The sequence below is a fragment of the Arachis hypogaea genome, chromosome 18 (assembly GCF_003086295.3).
Source record: "Arachis hypogaea cultivar Tifrunner chromosome 18, arahy.Tifrunner.gnm2.J5K5, whole genome shotgun sequence".
In the NCBI taxonomy this organism is placed as follows: Eukaryota; Viridiplantae; Streptophyta; class Magnoliopsida; order Fabales; family Fabaceae; genus Arachis; species Arachis hypogaea.
In genome coordinates, this window is record NC_092053.1 from 131,581,937 (window position 1) to 131,602,714 (window position 20,778).

The 20,778-nt window shown below is 39.5% G+C and overlaps 1 protein-coding gene across 4 annotated transcripts in view; it reads right to left on the reverse strand.

Moving 5' to 3' along the window:
• LOC112771097 (aspartokinase 1, chloroplastic) overlaps nt 1-20,778 on the reverse strand; it is a 34,156-nt gene that overhangs the window by 3,259 nt on the left and 10,119 nt on the right. For all 4 annotated transcript variants that reach the window (XM_025815715.3, XM_025815714.3, XM_025815713.3 and 1 more), the window contains exons 3-8: nt 5,505-5,587; nt 5,327-5,367; nt 4,342-4,496; nt 4,074-4,223; nt 3,869-3,964; nt 3,488-3,604 (exon numbers count right to left, since the gene is read on the reverse strand). In XM_025815715.3, coding sequence (XP_025671500.1) covers nt 3,488-3,604; nt 3,869-3,964; nt 4,074-4,223; nt 4,342-4,496; nt 5,327-5,367; nt 5,505-5,587 — 642 coding nt within the window. The remainder of the gene's footprint in view (nt 1-3,487; nt 3,605-3,868; nt 3,965-4,073; nt 4,224-4,341; nt 4,497-5,326; nt 5,368-5,504; nt 5,588-20,778) is intronic.

Below are 20,778 nucleotides of genomic sequence, written 5' to 3' on the forward strand. Positions count from 1 at the left end.
TGGCTCAAGAGGAGAAGATTAATGAAAGGTGGAAGAACTACTTCTACGAGTTATTTAATGAGGGACAGAAGACTCTTCCGAGCCTTGGTCGGTTATGCACAAGGGAAGAAGATCAAAACTTTGACTACTATCGAAGGATTCGAGACTTCGAGGTAAAAAAGGCTCTAAAGCATATGAAAAATAGCAGGGTAGTAGGACCTGATAATACCTCGATTAAGATTTGGAAGGACCTTGGAGAAAAAGGTATCAACTGGTTAACCAAGCTTTTTAATGAGATTTTAAGGTCAAAGAATATGCCTGATGAGTGAAGAAAGAACACCTTAGTACCTATCTACAAGAATAAGAGAGATATATAAAGTTGCGAAAACTATAGAGGGATCAAGCTCATGAGTCATACCATGAAGTTATGGGAAAGGGTGATAGAACGGAGGTTGAGAAAAGAGACACAAGTAACAGATAACCAATTTGGATTTATGTCAGACAGAACTACCACTGAAGCAATATACCTATTAAGAAGAATGATGGAGAGGTATCGTAGTAATAAAAGGGATCTACATATGGTGTTTATTGATTTGGAAAAAGCGTATGATAGGGTGTCAATGGAGGTCTTATTGAAAGTTTTAGAAAAGATGAGAGTAAGGATTGCACATATTCGTACAATTAAAGACATGTATGATGGGGCCACAACTAGTGTGAAGACTCAAGGTAGTGTGACAGAGGAATTTCCTATTGGTATAGGATTACACTAGGGATCATCCTTAAGTCCATACCTTTTCACATTAGTCTTTGAAGTATATACAGAGCACATCCAAGAGCCTGTGCCATGGTGCATGCTTTTTACCGATAATATCGTCCTTATAGGAGAGTCAAGGAAATCCCTAAATAAGAAGTTAGACTTATGGAAAGAAGCTCTAGAAGTGTATGGTTTGCGCATAAGCCATAGTAAGACGGAATATATGAAATGTAAGTTCAGTCTGAGAAAGAAAAACCCTAATATAGAGGTGAATATTGGATAGAACATCCTACGAAAAGTTAAAAGTTTTAAGTATCTTGGGTGCATCATACAGGATAATGGAGAGATTGAACAAGATGTAAATTATAGGATCCAAGCAGGTTGGTCAAAATGGCAGAGTGCATCTGGTTTTATATGCGACAAAAAAATGCATTTAAAACTTAAAGGTAAATTCTATCGCACCGCTATAAGACCGGCTATGCTTTATGGTACGGAGTGTTGGGCGGCCAAAGGGAAGAACGAACATGAGTTGAGTATGGCAGAGATGAAGATGTTGAGTAGATGAGTGGTCATACGCGATTAAATAAAATAAGGAACGAAGATATAAAGGAGAGAGTTGGAGTAGCACCCATTGTGAAAAAGATAGTTGAATCGCGTCTCAGGTGGTTTGGACATGTGAGAAGAAGACCGATAGAACACCCAGTCAGGAGGGTGGATGAGATGGAAGATGGGCGAGGGACAAAAGGCAGAGGAAGACCTAAGAAAACCATCCATGAGGTGGTCAAATGAGATCTACATATAAACGGTCTCTCTGTAAACATGATACATAACAGAGTACAATGGCATCATTTGATTCATGTATCCGACCCCACCTAGTAGGATAAGGCTTTGTTGTTGTTATAATAAACTATACAGTCTATAGTTTTTCTTCTACTCCTACTGTTCAGGATAGTTCTTAGAGGTGATAAGTGATGACATACCTTGCATAGAGTCATAGAGACCTCTGTTACAAATTTGAAACATATCAGAGAAACATTGGACAACTGATGCTTATTAATAGTTCTTCAACAAGAAGCAAGCAAGGCTGAATGAGTTATATGGACTATGCCATGGAACAGGTATCTAGTGACGTAAGATGGATATCAAACCCAGAGGAAGATAAAGAAATCTTTTGACTCTTCCCCAAGTTATTGCCAAAAGATGAGGAAAAAAAAGAAAAAGGGAAGATATAACATGTTCTTTATGAAAGAAAGAAGTTTGGCATTTATGCACCACTTATAGAGGAAGAGGTAGAAGGGGAAGAAGTTCTGACAAAGACATCAGAGAGATGGCAGAAGGCACAAGTGTTGTAGCACAGGAGATAGCATATTGTATATGCATACATATGATGGTATAGAATATTTTTTTTTTGGTGACTATATGATGGTATAGAATATAGATGCAAAGCAAGACTACCTTTACTCAAGAAGACAAGGAAATCAAATGATCTGGGAAGTCAAATATGAATTTGAAACGGATAAGAATTTTTATAGAAAAGTTATTTCAAAAAACTGAATTTGAGAAAAAAAAACTTTTCAAGAAGTGGTTATAAAATTTAAATTAAAGAAAAGTTGCAACTTTATAAGATATTTTATTTACTTATTTCATTATGGTTTAATTACTTTGCAAGTCCTATAAGTTCACCAAATTTCACAACAATGTCATCCAATTTATACTCTAGTGAAAATTTGGTATAACAACAAAACATAGCCCCAGGATTTGTAGGTTAAAACTTCACTGCACTATTAATGCAGAAGAACCGCAGGACTCCACAGTTTTTAATAAAATGTGGAAGTCTACAATGGCCAAGTTAGCTTACATTATGGAAGCTACTTTAGTTTCATAATATTGCTTTAAGTTCTTGGTGAAAATTTGGTATCTATTTTCCCCTTGGATCAGGTCCTTCCAATACATTTCATGATTTCAAAGGTTGTGCTAAGAAGAAAGATTCTGAATTTCTGCCAATACCTTCCAAAGGTTTTGCCATAGAAAGACTCAAAAGAAGTTGCTGCTTGTGTTATGTGGTTCTTGTGTATTGAGAGTTGGGACTAAGCAGAATGACTGCATCTTCTAGTTTGTTCCTATATCCCCGACAAGAATTATGGCAAAGAATTGCATTTATGGTGTTATTTGCTGTCTCTTCATGTTAGTTTGAAGATAGAATCTCTTTCTGATATGTAGGGAGGATTGAACGACATTGTTGCATTTATTTTAGTATATTGGTCCTCCTCCATAGTTTCTCCATTTTGAGGACACTATACCCCGTAGTTGTACACTGGTAGAATTAAATTTCTCCTTTAATCAAGCTTCGCGACGTTACATAACACACCACAAGATTTATCATGTCAAATAGTAAAAATATACAAACAACGACAATAATCGACCTATATGTAACTAAGTTGTCTTAGTTTAGCAAATATAATACTACTACAACTACTACCAAACCCTATTCCACTAGATTGGGGAGGCTACATGGGCCAGTCAGAACCACAATGTCTTATCATGAATCTTGTTATATCTAAACCTAGCGAAGTATATATAAATATAATTTACAAAATAAAATTTCTCATGATTTTTATGACAACAATGTGAAGTGTGATTCAACCCCAAGCAGAACCAAGAACACTAAATAGAATCCATAAATGTTTTATAGCAATGAGAGAAATGGTAAATAGCATATTGTCAACAGAACAAAGTTGGTGAATATAATAATACCTGAGCACCAAAATATGCAAGTTCAGCAGCCTCGTCAAATGTCAAACATGGAACCGGTTCAGCTTGTGGGCATATATTTGGATCCGAGGTTAGAACGCCATCAACATCTTTCCATACCTGTTTAAAGAATTCCACATTAACCGTTTCCTTTCTATCTCAATTTAATCATAAACGGGCAAAATAAACTCATGTACTCTCTCACTCGTAAAAATTTGCAGTAATTCCTGCTAGTATTTTACATTATCAAGAAAAAACAGACACTTGCATTTCCTATAAACAGAATTATTACTAACATTAACATGTAAACTCAACAGCTCCTTGAATGTACAAATTAAGGGGGCACTAATGCCCTTTCGACATGCAGACGTTTTTATTACAAACCTGGATTTCTGGCAACCCAAGTGCTCTCCCAATTGTTGTAGCTGTCAAGTCACTACCCCCTCTACCCAATGTTGTAACTGCACATGATTTCCGGGCCTACAAGAAAAATACAAACGACAAATCGCATTTCCAATTTCACAAACCATTGTACTATCATATCAAAAGAGAGGATGAAATAACATAAAATGAAAGGCATCACAAAAACCTTTCCAAGGAAGCCCGTAACAATTGGAATCGCAGGATCAGAGACCCAATCACCATGTAACCTCTTTGCAACAGCAGGGTAAGTTGCTTCCAAAATGCCCGCATTTGTGAAGTCATCAGTTGTTATAATTCCCATCTCAAAGGCATCATACTGTTGAACCATTAAATTAGTATTCATCCACAAATTACTATGAAATAGATCTATAGTTGGACTGTCAACATTAGCATTTCAAAAGTAACTTTATGAGTTGCAATTAAGGGGAACATACTTGGCGAGCCTTAACACCCAATTTATTAAGATATGCAGCAATGATCCTAGTGGACATGCACTCTCCAAATGAAACTAAATAGTCTTGAGTCCGTCGAGTTAACTCTTTCATCATAGCCACTCCCTTCAAAAGTTGTTCTAATTCTTCAAGATGCTCTGGAAGTTTCCATATAACAAATCAAGTCAGCAAAAATTCAAATTCAAACATGAAAATTTCTTGAGCAAACATACCAAGAAGAAAGAAAGTAAATGGGACAATTAGTTCAAGAGAAAGTCTAGGGGCAGCACTTTTATTAAAATCTGGCCAGCACTTAACCATCAAAAGAAAAATGAGTAATTCTCTACTATTAGATGTAATCTCACACCATTAAAAATACTATTGATGGCTAATTGATGGCTATAAATCACAAAATCTGCTGGCCCCTAACACTCCTCTTAATTCAATACACAAGTAGATGTAATAAAATAAAATTTCGTATAGATGTAACAAGCTCAAACTATGGTTTTTCCTTTTTCACGTTACAATGATGATCAATATCGCTTCAATGCAATAAAAGAAAACCAGCATGCCAATCTATGCCAAGTTACTCATGCAATGGCCAATCCATGATGCCAATTGGTACCACCACCATTTGCCTCACAAATTTCTTGGCAGAGTTATTATCAAAAAGCAATCATGCTAGATAAAGCCCTTTAATTTAGCCAACACCTTCATAAAGCATTGAATGCCAATATCATAATTCCCAAAACATAAACCACAAAATAAAATTATATATCCAAACAAGCAGTAACTAGTATAAAAGCATGTAATGTAAATAAACTCTTTTATTTAAATACATGATTGACACCCCATAAGCACATTAGAATCGCACATATATGCAGAACCGAATCATCAGTGAAATTTGATCTTGTAAGAGGGTTTAATAAAATAAGTAGTATATAATACAACCAAATCAACGATTAATCTAGTTTGGAAGGTAGCTCACTTGCAATAACATTTCTATCTACTCCGAGCTCATCCACAGTCCTGAGTAAATAAATACAGAATACCAATGAGGAAGCAGTAGTCAATTTAAACATCTTTTTTATTGTTTATTTTTTATTTTTTTCTCAAAATTCTAGTTAGATTTGGAAAAAGCATTGAGTAAATCAAATTTCGCTTACCTGAGATGCAGATCTTTTATAGTGCTAAGCTCCTCAATGTTATCAACATTAGAAACACCGCAACTTACAGCTTTTTCTCCAGCCTAACCAAACATTAAAAAATATAAGGTTTACAACACAGATAGAACTCAACATCATCATCAACAACAACGACAACAAACAACATCAGGTCAGCTACATGGATCAAAAGATGTCAGACAGAGCTCAACATCAGATAAGGAAAATTCTAAACTACATAGAATCCTAGATCACCAAGACACAATACATCATATTACCATAATTAAAACATTTATATAAAACACACAAATCCTAGTCCTAACTTAGAACAAAGAGATCAATGATTCACAAATCACAAGTCGACATTAATAGTTGATTTATCATAAATCTAACTCCATCTAATTATTGCCGTACGACTCTTGTATTAGTAATATAAACATACGAACTCCGCTAGAGAGACAATGAGGAATATTTACAATATGTACAATGGGCTGGTTATTTAGCCGATAAATAGTAAAAACCGCTCCATAGATTACCCTAAATTCAAAAACTCCCATTCAGTTATTTCACAAAAACAACCATCCAAACCCTAATCACAAACCCTTTTCACCCCAAATCCTTCTTCCTCCCAAAACAGCACCCACCCCCAACCTTCGTCACTGAGCATCCAACCGTCAGCGGTGTCCAGCTTCGACCCCGTCAACCCGCCTCTCTTGCGCGCGTATCTCCGTCGCCGGCAGCCAACAGCTTGGACGGCCGCCTTCTTCCCGTCGCGAGTCTCCCTGTCATCCGCCGGCAGCCCGGGTCGAGGCTGCCCATCGTCGTTCCAGTCGCGCGTCCTTGGTGTGTGTGGCTCGCCGCTCTCTCCCGTGCCGGCACCCAGCCTGGGGGTCGCGTACTGCCTCCGCCGCCCTAGCTTCCCAGTCCGTCGCACTCGTGACAAAAAACAACCATCTACATAGCTAATAATAATAACCACCCGGCTGCGTATAGAGATGAATATTCGACTTTTATGAATAAAAAATAATCATCCAATCACTTACTAAAACAACCATATGTCCCCTGTGTGTGGCGGATGAAGACGCTGGCAAACCCGCCGGCTACGGGAGGCGGCTGCATGGCAGGCGCGTTGGGGGCTGCGCGAATAATCCTCTTCAAAGGCAAGAAAGAAAGCTATAAATCCGACCAGATTACAAAGAGAGAGCGAAAGAGGCTAAGGCAAATGCCGACCTAATCCAAGACGGATCTATTTGATGTGGAAACTTCTAGACTTTGTGCCAAGAGTTCATTTCCTTTACTGCTAACTGGAGCCTACAGCCTTATATTCAATATCTATTCCTTACAGGGTAATCAAATCCTAATCCTCGGCTTCTCCCTGACTTGCTTATACTTTATCGGACTGGATGGGAACGGAAATCTCATAATAAGATATTTCTGCGGATGCCCTGGAACTCTATTCTACTTCATCGATTTGAAGAGCTTATGCTTAGGTGTGAAATTGATGAAGAGCCATTCATTCTCCCCCATAATCTAGTAGTAGGTTCGTCAATGGTCTGAGGGTAGACATTAAGAGTTAAGTTATACAGTACAATCCTTACCTAGAAAAGCTACTAAAAGATAATCATCGAGCCATCGTCCAACCTTCGAGCTGAATCAAAAGTGGATATTTCATCAAATAAATGAGGGCTTCCGCCAAGGTCGAGACAGAGGGGAATAAGTCCATTCTCTGGGAGTTACAGAAATGTGGTCTTAAGGCTTCCAGCAACAAGGGAGGGGATATGCATGATGACTCTTGATTGTTATTCTCTCTCGACCCTCTCGTCAGCAATATCATCCTGCAATCTCCAACATCATAGCTATCTCCCTGAATTGGTTCGTTCTTAAGTTATGGCTATTGTGCATCTGCTGCATCACCAAAGGAAAATAGGCTTGTATTGGCCTTAACTAGCTCTTTCATCTTTCGACCTTTCTAATTGCTTTAATAATAAGCGCTAACCCGCTCCCTGAAGGGTAGCCGGGTAGGTACCCCCGACGCTATACTAAGATAAGAGGGAAGTGCCGATTGTATTTGATTCCTTTCCGCCTCGATGATTGAATGATGCCCAAGCGTTGTAGGTAGGTTTGAAAAGGCCCTCGAAGTGGCTTCTCTCAGTCGATACCTACCACGACTTGTAGAAAATGCTGGAAATGATGCTAAGTACGCTTCCGCTAGTACAAAAGTAAGTAAACCACCTTCTCATGTCTCCAGACCTTTTATTAAGAGGGTTTTTGAACTATAGCAAATGTTCCTGCCTGAATATGGCCGAACTATAACTCGTCTTTCTGGGGTTATTGGTCGATCTTCGACGTGTCACGATGAACTTCGGCCACCAAATAAAAATAATGGGGAGAGCACCTGCAAAAAGTACTCCGACGCTCAAATTAGTTAAGGACGATTATCTAAGAAAGGTCTCTCATTTTCTAACAAAAACTTACCTCTGCAAACTCTGATTGTTCCCTTTTATAACTCGGAGATGATGATGACCGTTTAGGTCTGAATTGATCGTTTCTATGTAACCGATCATAGGGGTTTAATGCCATAAAGTTGGCAGAGTTAATGTGCCGATTTAAAAGGAGATCCGCCGAGCTATAATTCGTAACCGATGTATAACGGTTATATCACAACCCCCAAGCTTAGCCTATACTTAAATGAGGCAGGTTGAGCTTTCGAATCCATATAGCCGAATTATAGCTCGAAATAAGGATGGAGCCCCCAGTTCAACTTGACTCATTGTATACAATGATGGTAAAAATTATTATTTAATTAGAATGTTAACAGCCATGATGGCATAAATTAATGATTGTCAACACTTTTCAATGCAAGGTTCAAGTTCCTAAGTAGGCTTGGGACCGTTGCAAGTGGGGTTTGGATTAATGGCCATGATCGAAACCTGGAACTGAAAGGGTTTCATTAAATGAATGGCCAAAAAAATTTTACTTTCAAGTTACACTTTCGTGGGAATACAGCTGCTGCTTAAACTTCATTCTTCTTCAAAAATAATGAGTAGAAGAGGTTAGTAACCACATTTCCTTACCTCTTATCTTCCTGATTTCTAGTTTTGAGAGAAAAAAAAATGAGTGACAAAAAAGCAAAGGCTTTACCTAAGATAGAAGATGATGGTTCTTATGAATGGGTTGATGGCGATGTGAAAATAAGGGCCTCTCTATTCTTTGATAGAGAGAGTTTCGGGGGGTTGAATCTGTCAAAAATAGTCAGACCAGGTTTTCATGTTGAGTTGTTGCCATGCAATTGCATGGATCGGGTTTTTCACAGAAAGAAAGATTTTGAAAACTTTTATATGTACAGTTGTGTTCTTAAAGAATTTTGTTAAACTGCCTTTTACGAATTTTGAATGTGATTTGTTAACCCAAATGAACTATGCACCTTCCCAAGTCCACCCTAATGGATGGGTATTTGTTAAATGTTTTCAAGTTTTAATGGAGTTTCTGGAGATTGAACCTGATTTAGAACTGTTTTTTTCCTTGTTTCAAGCAAAGGGTGTATGGAAAGGCCTCTGGATCAACTTGAATAGTACCCCTGGGTTTTCTGTTTTCAAACTAAATAAATCTTCTTTCAAAAATTTTAAGAAAATGTTTTTCAAGGTAAAGTCGGTGGATGAAGAATTTCCGTTCTATTTAGATGAAAATCTTGGGGAGAAGTTTCCCCTTTACTGGTGCTGTCAACCTAATCATATCTTAGGTCCTGAATTAATAACACCTCGGAACGAGTGTATAATAAATTTTTTGATGGAAATGGTTGACCGGGGCGGTTTAGTATCTGTGTCGGACTTGCTTCCTTGGGAGGAAGATAGGGCCTCTGTTGTACGATATTTTGGTGAGGCATTGTTGTGCTACTTAAGTCGGATTTGTATTTGTTTTTAATCATACTCAACAGGTTTTGTTTTATTGTTTGTTTGTTAGGTGGAAAATATCCGGGAGTTTCAGCCTCGAGCATGAGAGCTCGGTTTAAAATGAAAAATTTTGAGGGGTCCTCTTCGAATGCTGAAAAGGTAGAAGGTGAGGCTGAAGTGAATCAACCGGTACAGAAGAAAAAGGGGATTGTTTTCAAAAAGAGGAAGTCTGAGGTGATTAATCTAGAGGAAGGGGAGAAAGTGGTTCAACTAAGTGAGTTGTTGAGTTTCACTGCTAAACAAGAAAAACTGCATTCTTTTGAAGAAGAGGGTGATGGTTCCTCCGTATGGGATAAAAAATTCCCTTTCAATGTCCTGGCAGACGAAGTTGTTCAGTCTGCTTCTGACGTTGCCTGTATTGAGGAGGTTGGGGATGTTGGCATAGACCAATTCATGCAGGTCAGTTAGGTTTCATATATATATATATATATATATATACTTTAGTATTGAAAAGATCCAGCTAATTTGTATGCTATTGTGCAGGTTTTGGGCTTTCGGCTAGTCAGTATTGGGCGAAGCCAAGAAAAAAGGCATAAGAGGATGCTGCAGAGCACCTTGGAAATTGCTGACCTAAAAGAGCAACTGAAATTAAAGGAGATTGTTCTTGCCGAACTGAGGAAAGAGCTCTCAGTTGCAAAAGAAAAATTGAAACTTGAAAAAGAGGAACATGAAAGAGCAGTAGAGTCTCTAGGAAAAAAGGCAAACGAACTGTCCACTATGAGTGACCAGATTATTGAGATAACCACGAAGTTGAAACATATGGAGTCTAGCCGAGAAGCTGAGATCCTCGATGCATTTGCCGAGGACTTTGAACGTGCTGTTATTCAAGCGAAGTTCTTGCATCATGGAGAGGATTTTGCTGCTATGGATCCGAGCAAGATAGTCCGGGGTGGTCAGTTAGTTGATGATGAAGAAGTTGTGGAAGAGGAGGGGGATAATAATTTGGCCGACTAAGAAATGTTTAAAGTATTTAGCTTTATATTTAACTTTTGCAATCTTATGATAGTTGAGAGATATGAATACTCTCATAAAAACTGTTTATTTTGAGTAGGGTATGTATAATCCCTTTAATGACTGCTGTTTTGTTTGCTGGTAATATATTTGTATGCACTTGTTCCAAATTTTTTGGCATATATCCCCATATAGGGTCCGATCATTGCAGTGTGCTGAAAGATTATCAGCCTTTGGATTTGCGCATGTGATATCAATGCGACTTTCGTTTTAATAAATTACTTTTTACTGCGATCGTATAAGTTGATAAATAAAAGCATGTAACGGAGAATTATCTTAAACAAAATAAGTCATAATAAGAAAATAAGTATTGTTCTGATGCAGTACCTTTACATCTTGAATTAGGTAGGCTAGCCTCGTTAAAACCTCCTTGAGCAAAACCCAAATTTGGGAAAAAATCTCGAGGTAGGAAAAAGAGTACTAGCCCTCTGCAGTTTGTTAACTATAGTATTGCTTTAAGGAATTAACATTCCAAGTGCTAGGAAGCCTTGTTCCGTCTAATTGTTCCAAAAGGTATGCTCTTCTGCCGAGTACTTGATGGATTCTATAGGGTCCTTCCCATATCGCGGCAAGTTTGCCATGTGAAGGTGGTCTCCGTGCCTCTTCGGTTCTTCTCAATACTAGGTCGCCGGCCTGAAAGAATCTCGGCCTCACCTTTTTATTGTGGCGCTGACCAATTCGTTGCTGCAAGGCCTTCTGGTGCATCGCCGCTGTGTTACGTACTTCCTCAATCAGATCTAGCTCGGCTCTCCGAGCATCATCATGATTCTCTGCCTGTGTTCTTAGTGAGCTTTGTGATATTTCAATTTGAATAATTGCTTCGGATCCATACACCAAATGAAATGGTGTTTCTTTGGTTGATGAGTGCGCTGAAGTGTTGTAACCCCATAAAATTTCTGGAACAAGTTCGGCCCATAGGCCTTTGGATTCGTCGAGCTTCTTTTTTAGAGCTTGAAGGAGGACCTTATTTACAGCTTTTGCTAAACCGTTGGATTGAGGATGTTCTACGGAGGAGAAATGCTATCTAATTTTTAAATTCTGCAAAAAAAGTCTTGAAATTATGGTCGGTAAACTGGCGACCATTGTCAGTTATAATATGATGAGGTATACCGAATCTGCAGATTATATTTTGCCAAACAAACGATATCATTTGTGTCGAAGTTATTCTAGCTAGTGGTTGAGTTTCAATCCACTTAGAGAAATAATCTATTGCCACCACTAAGTATTTTACCTGTCTTAGAGCTGTGGAGAAAAGTCCGAGAATATTAATTCTCCAATGATTAAATGGCCAGCTTACCATTGACTGGTGTAGATCCTCGGCCGGGATGTTAATGATCGGACCATGCTTTTGACAATGGTCACAGGTCCTGACCTTTTTTCTACTGTCGTCCCATATCGTCGGCCAATAGAATCCAGCACGGAGAATCTTCTGCGCCAGGCTTCTTGCCCCCGAGTGTGTCCCACAAATACCCTCATGGGCTTTGGCTAGGGCTAAGTCGGCTTCTGACCTGTCCAAACATTTCAACAGTGGTCAAGAATAACCTCGCCGGTATAATTTGTCATTCAGCAATTTAAAGAAAAAGGCTTGTCGTTTAAACCTTTTTAGGTCCTGGACCTCTGATGGAAACTCTCCATGCTTGAGGTATTGTATGTATGGCTGTTGCCAGCTATCACTCTTATCTATATGAAAGGTGCCGATGATGTTTATGCTCGGCTCATGAAGTGTTGATTGCAAAAGTGAGGCGGTGTGTGACTGAGTGGTAGCTAGTTTAGACAATATATCCGCCCTGTGATTTTGATCTCTAGCTATATGACTAATTTCAATTTTTTAAAAAACTATCCATGAGTGTTTTTACCATATGTAGGTATTTTGATAGGATAGGGTCTTTGGTTTGAAAACACTGATTTACTTGTTGGACAACTAACAAGGAATCACAATAAACTTGTAAATTAAGAACTTTCAATTCGATGACTAACCTGAGCCCTGCTATTAGGGCTTCATACTCGGCCTGATTATTGCTGGCCTTGAAGGAAAACCGAAGAGAATGCTCAACAACAACTCCTTCAGGACTCTCCAGCAGTACTCCTGCTCCAGACCCTTGGGGGTTTGAGGCTCCATCAACAAATAGTTTCCAGCTTGCAGTCTCTGCATCCGAGCCTGGTCCTGTGAATTCGGCCACGAAATCAGCTAGATACTGTGACTTGACAGATCCTCGTGGTTGATAGTGAATGTCAAACTCTAAGAGTTCAATGGACCATTTGATCAACCGTCCTGCAAGCTCGGGCTTGGCGAGTAGTTGTCGTAGCGGCTGAGAAGTTCTAACATTGATCGTGTGGCTCTGAAAATACAAACGCAGACGCCTTGCCGAAAAAACTAGTGCATAGGCGAGCTTTTCTAATCTCGGATAGCGAAGCTCGGCATTCTGCAATGACTTGCTCACGAAATAAACCGGTCGTTGTGCTTTCTCATTTTCTGCAACAAGGACAGAACTAATTGCCATATCAGTAATTGACAAATATAAATATAATGGTTCGCCGACCTTAGGCTTCTGTAAAACAGGGGGTTTAGAAATAAATTGCTTTAGACTTTTAAAGGCGGCTTCACAATTTTCATCCCATTGAAAAGTGGTGTTTTTTCGTAGACATTGAAAAAAGGTTAGGGATTTAGATGCTAAACACGGCAGAAATCTGGATAATGCAGCCAGACGCCCTATTAATCGTTAGACTTCTTTAATGTTCGTGGGACTGCTTATATCGAGAATTTCCTGACATTTTTCCGGATTCGCCTCTATTCCTCGGCTAGTAAGGATGAAGCCGAGGAATTTTCCTCCTCGCACCCCGAAAGCACACTTTTCTGGGTTAAGCCTCATATTATAAGCTCGGATCTGACCAAATATCTCAACGAGGTCATCAACATGGGAATGGGCGACCTTAGTCTTGGCAACCATATCGTCAACATAAACCTCAATATTCCGTCCTATCTGCTGGTCAAAGACCTTATTCATCAGCCTCTGGTAAGTTGCACCTGCATTCTTTAAGCCGAAAGGCATGACATTATAACAATAATTGCCATACTCAGTGATAAAAGCTGTTTTTTCTTGGTCTGATGGATGCATAAAAATTTGGTTATAGCCAGAATATGCATCCATGAAACTCAAGGTACCATAGCCACAAGAGTTATCTACTAAAGTATCAATAGAGGGCAGAGGATATGCATCTTTAGGACATGCTTTATTTAAATCAGTAAAGTCGACGCACATTCGCCATTTACCATTGTTTTTCTTTACCATGACGACATTGGCTAACCAAGTCGTGAATCTGATTTCTCGGATAAAGTTTGCGTCGATGAGCTTCTTGGCCTCGGTCATGGATGCCAGCCTTTTTTCGGTTCCGAGATTCCGTTTTTTCTGACATACTGGTCGGGCCGCCGGACTTATGGCCAATTTATGAGTGATAACAGATGGATCTATGCCTGGCATATCTCCTGACGTCCAAGCAAATAGATCGGCATTCTGCCGCAGAAAGCGGACGAGCTTATCCTTTTCTTCATTTATGAGGGAGGTTCCCATGAAGGTAAATTTCATAGGTCATCAGTCAATGGAAGCGTCGTTAGCTCTTCGTTTGGGGTAGGACGATCTTGAAAGTCCGCTCTGTGATCTAACTCGGCCAATGTCGGTTGTTCGACACCTATGGAGTTTATCCGCCGTTCATTGCTTCTTTTGATAGGCTTGAGGCTCGTGTTGTAACAATACCGAGCTTCCTGGAAGTCGCCATGAATTGTAGCCATGACGTTATCCTGCACAGGAAATTTTACACAAAGATGGACAGTAGAGACAATTGCAGCAAATCTATTTAAAAAAGGTCTTCCTAGAATAAGGTTATAAGGACTAAAACAGTCGACCACAAGGTATTGAATATCCTGAGTTCTAGATAATGGTTGCTCACCAAGTGTGGTTTGTAACCACACTGAACCCATGACTGGCACTCGTTCTCCTGAAAATCTGACCAAGTCTCCTACAGATGGTTGCAAAATGTTAGTACTTAACTTCATTTTTTCAAATGTAGAAAAAAATAACACATCAGCACTGCTGCCTGGGTCCAGCAGTACTTTCTGAACTATTAAGTCCCCCAATTGGATAGAGATAACAACAGGGTCATCCAAGTTGGTGTCAGGTGAACTGAAATCGCCTGGACGGAAAGTCATCTCTGGCATCTCGCGTACGGGCTGAGGATTATTGGTGGTATTTCCGAGGGCCAACATGGCCCTGTACGTACGCTTCCTAGCCGAGCTTGTACTTCCACCCCCAGCATAGCCTCCTGAGATGCAATTAATTATGCCCCTGGGTTGAGCAGGGGCTTTTTCTTTGTCCCTAGATGATGATTGATGAGCGGATATTTTATACGCTTTTTGGGGTTAATTTCATATAGATTTTAGTATGTTTTAGTTAGTTTTTAGTTTATTTTCATTAGTTTCTAGGCAAAATTCATATTTCTGGACTTTACTATGAGTTTGTGTATTTTTCTGTAATTTCAGGTATTTTCTGGCTGAAATTGAGGGAGCTGAGCAAAAATCTGATTCAGGCTGAAAAAGAACTGCTGATGCTGTTGGATTCTGACCTCCCTGCACTCGGAATGGATTTTCTGGAGCTACAGGACTCCAAATGGCGCGCTTCCAATTGCGTTGGAAAGTAGACATCCAGGGCTTTCCAGCAATATATAATAGTCCATACTTTGCTCAAGGATAGATGACGTAAACTGGCGTTCAACGCTAGTTCCATGTTGTAGTCTGGCGTCCAGCGCCAGAAACAAGTTACAAGTTGGAGTTCAACGCCAGAAAAGGATCCAAAGCTGGCGTTGAACGCCCAAAACAGCCCTATACACGTGATTAGCTTAAGTCTCAGCCCCAGCACACACCAAGTGGGCCCCAGAAGTGGATTTCTGCACTATCCATCTTAGTTTACTCATTTTCTGTAAATCTAGTTTACTAGTCTAGTATTTAAACAACTTTTAGAGACTTATTTTGTATCTCATGACATTTTAGATCTGAACTTTGTACTCTTTGACGGCATGAGTCTCTAAACTCCATTGTTGGGGGTGAGGAGCTCTGCTGTGTCTCGATGAATTAATGCAAGTATTTCTGTTTTCCATTCAAACATGCGTGTTCCTCTCTAAGATATCCATTCGCACTTCAATATGAATGTGATGAACGTGACAATCATCATCATTCCCCCACGAACGCGTGCCTGACAACCACTTCCGTTCCACCGTAGAATGAATGAATATCTCTTAGATTTCTTAATCAGAATCTCCGTGGTATAAGCTAGATTGATGGCAGCATTCATGAGAATCCAGAAAGTCTAAACCTTGTCTGTGGTATTCCGAGTAGGATTCTGGGATTGAATGGTTGTGACAAACTTCAAACTTGCGAGTGCTGGGCGTAGTGACAGACGCAAAAGGATAGCAAATCCTATTCCGATACGATTGAGAACCTGCAGATGATTAGCCGTGCGGTGACAGCGCACCTGGACCCTTTTCACTGAAAGGACGGATGGTAGCCATTGACAACGGTGATCCACCAACACACAGCTTGCCATAGGAGGACGTGCGTGCGTGAACAAGAGGACAGAGGAAAGCAGAGATTCAGAAGACAAAGCATCTCCAAAACTCCAACATATTCTCCATTACTGCATACAAGTATAATTTGTGTTCTACCCTTTTGCTTTTTACAATTCAAACTAAAAATTATTATTGATATTATATCCTGACTAAGAGTTACAAGATAACTTTAGATTGCTTCAAACCAACAATCTCCATGGGATTCGACCCTTACTCACGTAAAGTATTACTTGGACGACCCAGTGCACTTGCTGGTCTATGTGCAAAATTGTAAGAGAGTAATATGTAACAATTTTGTGCACCAAGTTTTTGGCGCCGTTGCCGGGGATTGTTTGAGTTTGAACAACTGACGGTTTATATTGTTGCTTAGATTAGGAAAAATTTTTCTTTTTGGTTTAGAGTCTTTTATTATTTATACCTTGTTTAAAACACTTTAAATTTATAGCTCAATTAGCTAGAGTGTGGTGCTTATGTTCTTGGTGATTGGCTATCCTTTTTTTAAAAATCTTTTTCAAAAATAATTTTTCTTTGAATAAATCTTGTGCCAAACTTTAAGTTTGGTGTTTTCTTCTTGATTTCTCTTTGTTTTTCGAAAATTTTAGTTGGTTTTCTAAAAATTTTAAGTTTGGTGTTCGTTCTTCATGTTCTTGTGTTCTTTTGAGTCTTCAAAGTGTTCTTGAGTTTTCCTTGTGTCTTGATCTTAAAATTTTTAAGTTTGGTGTTCCTTGGTGTTTTCCCTCCAAATTTTCGAAAACAAGGAGTACTAGATCTAAAAATTTTAAATCTTATGCTATTTTATTGTTTTTCTCTCTCCTCCTTAAATTCAAAAATATCTTTTCTCTCTATTTTAAAGCAAATTTTCGAATTTTTTTCTTTTAAAATTCAAATTTTTTTATTTCAAAATTTAAAACCCTTTTCAAATCATATTTTTTTCAAAACTTCCTAACCACTTTCTCTCTCCTCATTTTTTCGAAAATCTTCACCCATTTTTATTTATTTTATTTTAATTTATTTTATTTTCGAAATAAATAAATAATTAAATAAATAAAAATATTTCTTCCCTATTTTACATCATCTCCCTTTCTCCATCATGGATCTAAGTGGAAATGAACAGTCCAGGAGGACTCTGGGGTCATATGCTAACCCCTCTACTGCTTCATATGGGAGTAGTATCTGCATACTCTCCATTGAAGTCAGTAGCTTTGAGTTAAATCCTCAGCTCATTATCATGGTGCAGCAAAGTTGCCAGTATTCTGGTCTTCCACAGGAAGAACCTACAGAATTTCTGGCACAGTTTTTACAAATTGCTGACACAGTACATGATAAGGAAGTAGATCAAGATGTCTGCAGATTATTACTATTTTCATTTGCTGTAAAAGACCAAGCTAAGAGGTGGTTAAATAACCAACCTAAGGCTCGCATAAGGACATGGAAACAGCTGACAGAAAAATTCCTGAATCAATACTTTCCTCCAAAACGGATGACACAGCTAAGGCTGGACATCCAAGGCTTTAAACAAGGAGATAATGAATCTCTTTATGATGCCTGGGAAAGATACAGAGAGATGCTAAGAAAATGCCCCTCTGAAATATTTTCAGAGTGGGTTCAGTTAGACATCTTCTATTATGGGCTTGCAGAAAAAGCTCAGATGCCTCTAGATTACTCAGCTGGTGGATCTATCCACATGAGAAAGACAATTGAAGAAGCTCAAGAGCTCATTGATACAGTTGCCAGAAATCAGCATCTGTACCTAAGCAGTGACCCTTCCATGAAAGAAGAGGTTAAAACAGTAACTGCTGAACTCAGTCCTGTAAAGCAAGCTGCTGAATTCAATCAGCAATTGGACTTTCTAACAAAGCAGTTAGCCGAATTCAAGGATAGACTACAAGAGACAAGGATGGCTAATATAAATATAGAAGAACAATTGAAGCAAACAAAACAGCAGCTGTCAAAACAAATAACAGAAGAATGCCAAGCAGTTCAATTAAGAAGTGGGAAAACATTAAATACCCCACCTCAAGGCAGCAAGAAGCCAAGAAATGAGCAAACCACCCAAAATCCACCTGAGGACAGTAAGAGCCCAGGGAAAAATAATTTTGGCGCTAAAACGCCAGAAAATTGGTGGAAGGCTGGCGCTGAACGCCCAGACCATGCTCAGGACTGGCGTTCAACGCCAGAAACAAGCAAGGATCTGGCGTTGAACGCCCAAAAGGAGCACAGTTCTAGCGTTCAGACGCCAGGAACAGATGAGAAGCTGGCGTCTAACGCCACTCCAGCTTCTAACTCTGGCACTCAATTGCCAGTGAGGGATCAGACACACACAAGTGCTGATGACAACCCATCTAAAAAGGCTTCTTCAACCACTTCTGTAGGAAATAAACTTACAGCAACTAAGGTTGAGGAATATAAAACCAATATACCTTATCCTCAAAAACTCCGCCAAGAGGAGCAGGATAAGCAATTTGCTCGCTTTGCAGATTATCTCAGGACTCTTGAAATAAAGATTCCATTTGCAGAGGCACTTGAGCAAATACCTTCTTATGCCAAGTTCATGAAAGAGATCTTGAGTCATAAGAAGGATTGGAGAGAAACTGAAAGAGTTCTCCTCACTGAAGAATGCAGTGCAGTCATTCTGAAAAGTTTTCCTGAAAAGCTTAAAGACCCTGGGAGTTTTCTGATACCATGCACATTAGAAGGTAATTGCACCAAGACAGCTTTATGTGATCTTGGGGCAAGCATCAACCTAATACCTGCATCCACTATCAGAAAGCTTAGTTTAATTGAAGAAGTTAAACCAACCCGGATATGTCTCCAACTTGCTGATGGCTCCATTAAATACCCATCAGGCGTGATTGAAGACATGATTGTCAGAGTTGGGCCATTCGCCTTTCCCACTGACTTTGTAGTGCTGGAAATGGAGGAGCACAAGAGTGCTACTCTCATTCTAGGAAGACCCTTCCTAGCAACTGGACGAACTCTCATTGATTTCCAACAGGGGAAAATAACCTTGAGAGTCAATGATGATGAGTTTAAGTTGAATGCTGTCAAAGCCATGCAGCATCCAGACACATCAAAAGACTGCATGAAATTTGATCTTATTGACTCTTTGGTAGAAGAGATCAACATGGCTGAGAGTCTCGAATTAGAGTTGGAAGACATCTTCAAAGATGTTCAGCCTGATTTGGAGGATTCAGATGAAATGAAAGAGCCTCTGAAATTTCCTCTGGAAGAGGAAAAACCTCCTAAACCCGAGCTCAAACCATTACCACCATCCCTGAAATATGCATTTCTGGGAGAGGGTGACACTTTTCCAGTGATCATAAGCTCTGCTTTAAATTCACAGGAAGAGGAAGCACTAATCCAAGTGCTAAGGACACACAAGACAGCTCTTGGGTGGTCCATAGGTGACCTTAAGGGCATAAGCCAGCTAGATGCATGCACAAGATTTTATTAGAGGATAATGCTAAGCCAGTGGTTCAACCACAGAGGTGGCTAAATCCAGCCATGAAGGAAGTGGTGCAGAAAGAGGTCACCAAATTACTGGAGGCTATGATTATTTATCCTATTTCTGATAGCCCCTGGGTGAGCCCTGTCCAAGTCGTCCCAAAAAAGGGAGGCATGACAGTGATTCATAATGAAAAAAATGAACTGGTTCGTACAAGAACAGTTACAGGGTGGCGCATGTGTATTGACTACAGAAGGCTCAATACAGCCACCAGAAAGGATCACTTTCCTATACCATTCATAGACCAGATGCTAGAGAGACTAGCAGGTCATTATTATTACTGCTTTTTGGATGGCTATTCAGGCTACAACCAAATTGCAGTAGATCCCCAGGATCAAGAGAAAACAGCATTCACATGCCCGTCTGGAGTATTTGCTTACAGAAGGATGCCATTTGGGCTGTGCAATGCGCCTGCAACCTTTCAGAGATGCATGCTCTCTATTTTCTCTGATATGGTGGAAAAATTTTTGGAAGTCTTTATGGATGACTTCTCAGTATATGGAGACTCATTCAGCTCCTGCCTTGACCATTTAGCACTTGTTCTGAAAAGATGCCAAGAGACCAACCTAGTTTTAAACTGGGAAAAATGTCACTTCATGGTGACTGAAGGGATTGTCCTTGGGCATAAAATTTCAAACAAGGGAATAGAGGTGGATCAAGCTAAAATAGAGGTAATTGAAAAATTACCACCACCTGCCAATGTTAAGGCAATCAGAAGCTTTCTGGGGCATGCAGGATTCTATAGGAGGTTTATAAAGGATTTTTCAAAAATCGCAAAACCTCTGAGCAATCTGCTAGCTGCTGACACACCATTTGTGTTTGACACAAAGTGTCTGCAGGTGTTTGAAACGCTGAAAGCTAAGCTGGTCACAGCACCAGTTATTTTTGCACCAGACTGGACATTACCATTTGAGCTAATGTGTGATGCCAGTGATCATGCCATTGGTGTAGTATTGGGACAGAGGCATGACAAGCTTCTGCATGTCATTTATTATGCTAGCCGCGTTCTAAATGATGCCCAGAAAAATTACACAACCACAGAAAAAGAATTACTTGCAGTGGTTTATGCCATTGACAAGTTCAGATCATACTTAGTAGGATCAAAAGTGATTGTGTATACTGACCATGCTGCTCTTAAATATCTACTCACAAAGTAGGATTCGAAACCCAGGCTCATAAGATGGGTGTTGCTTCT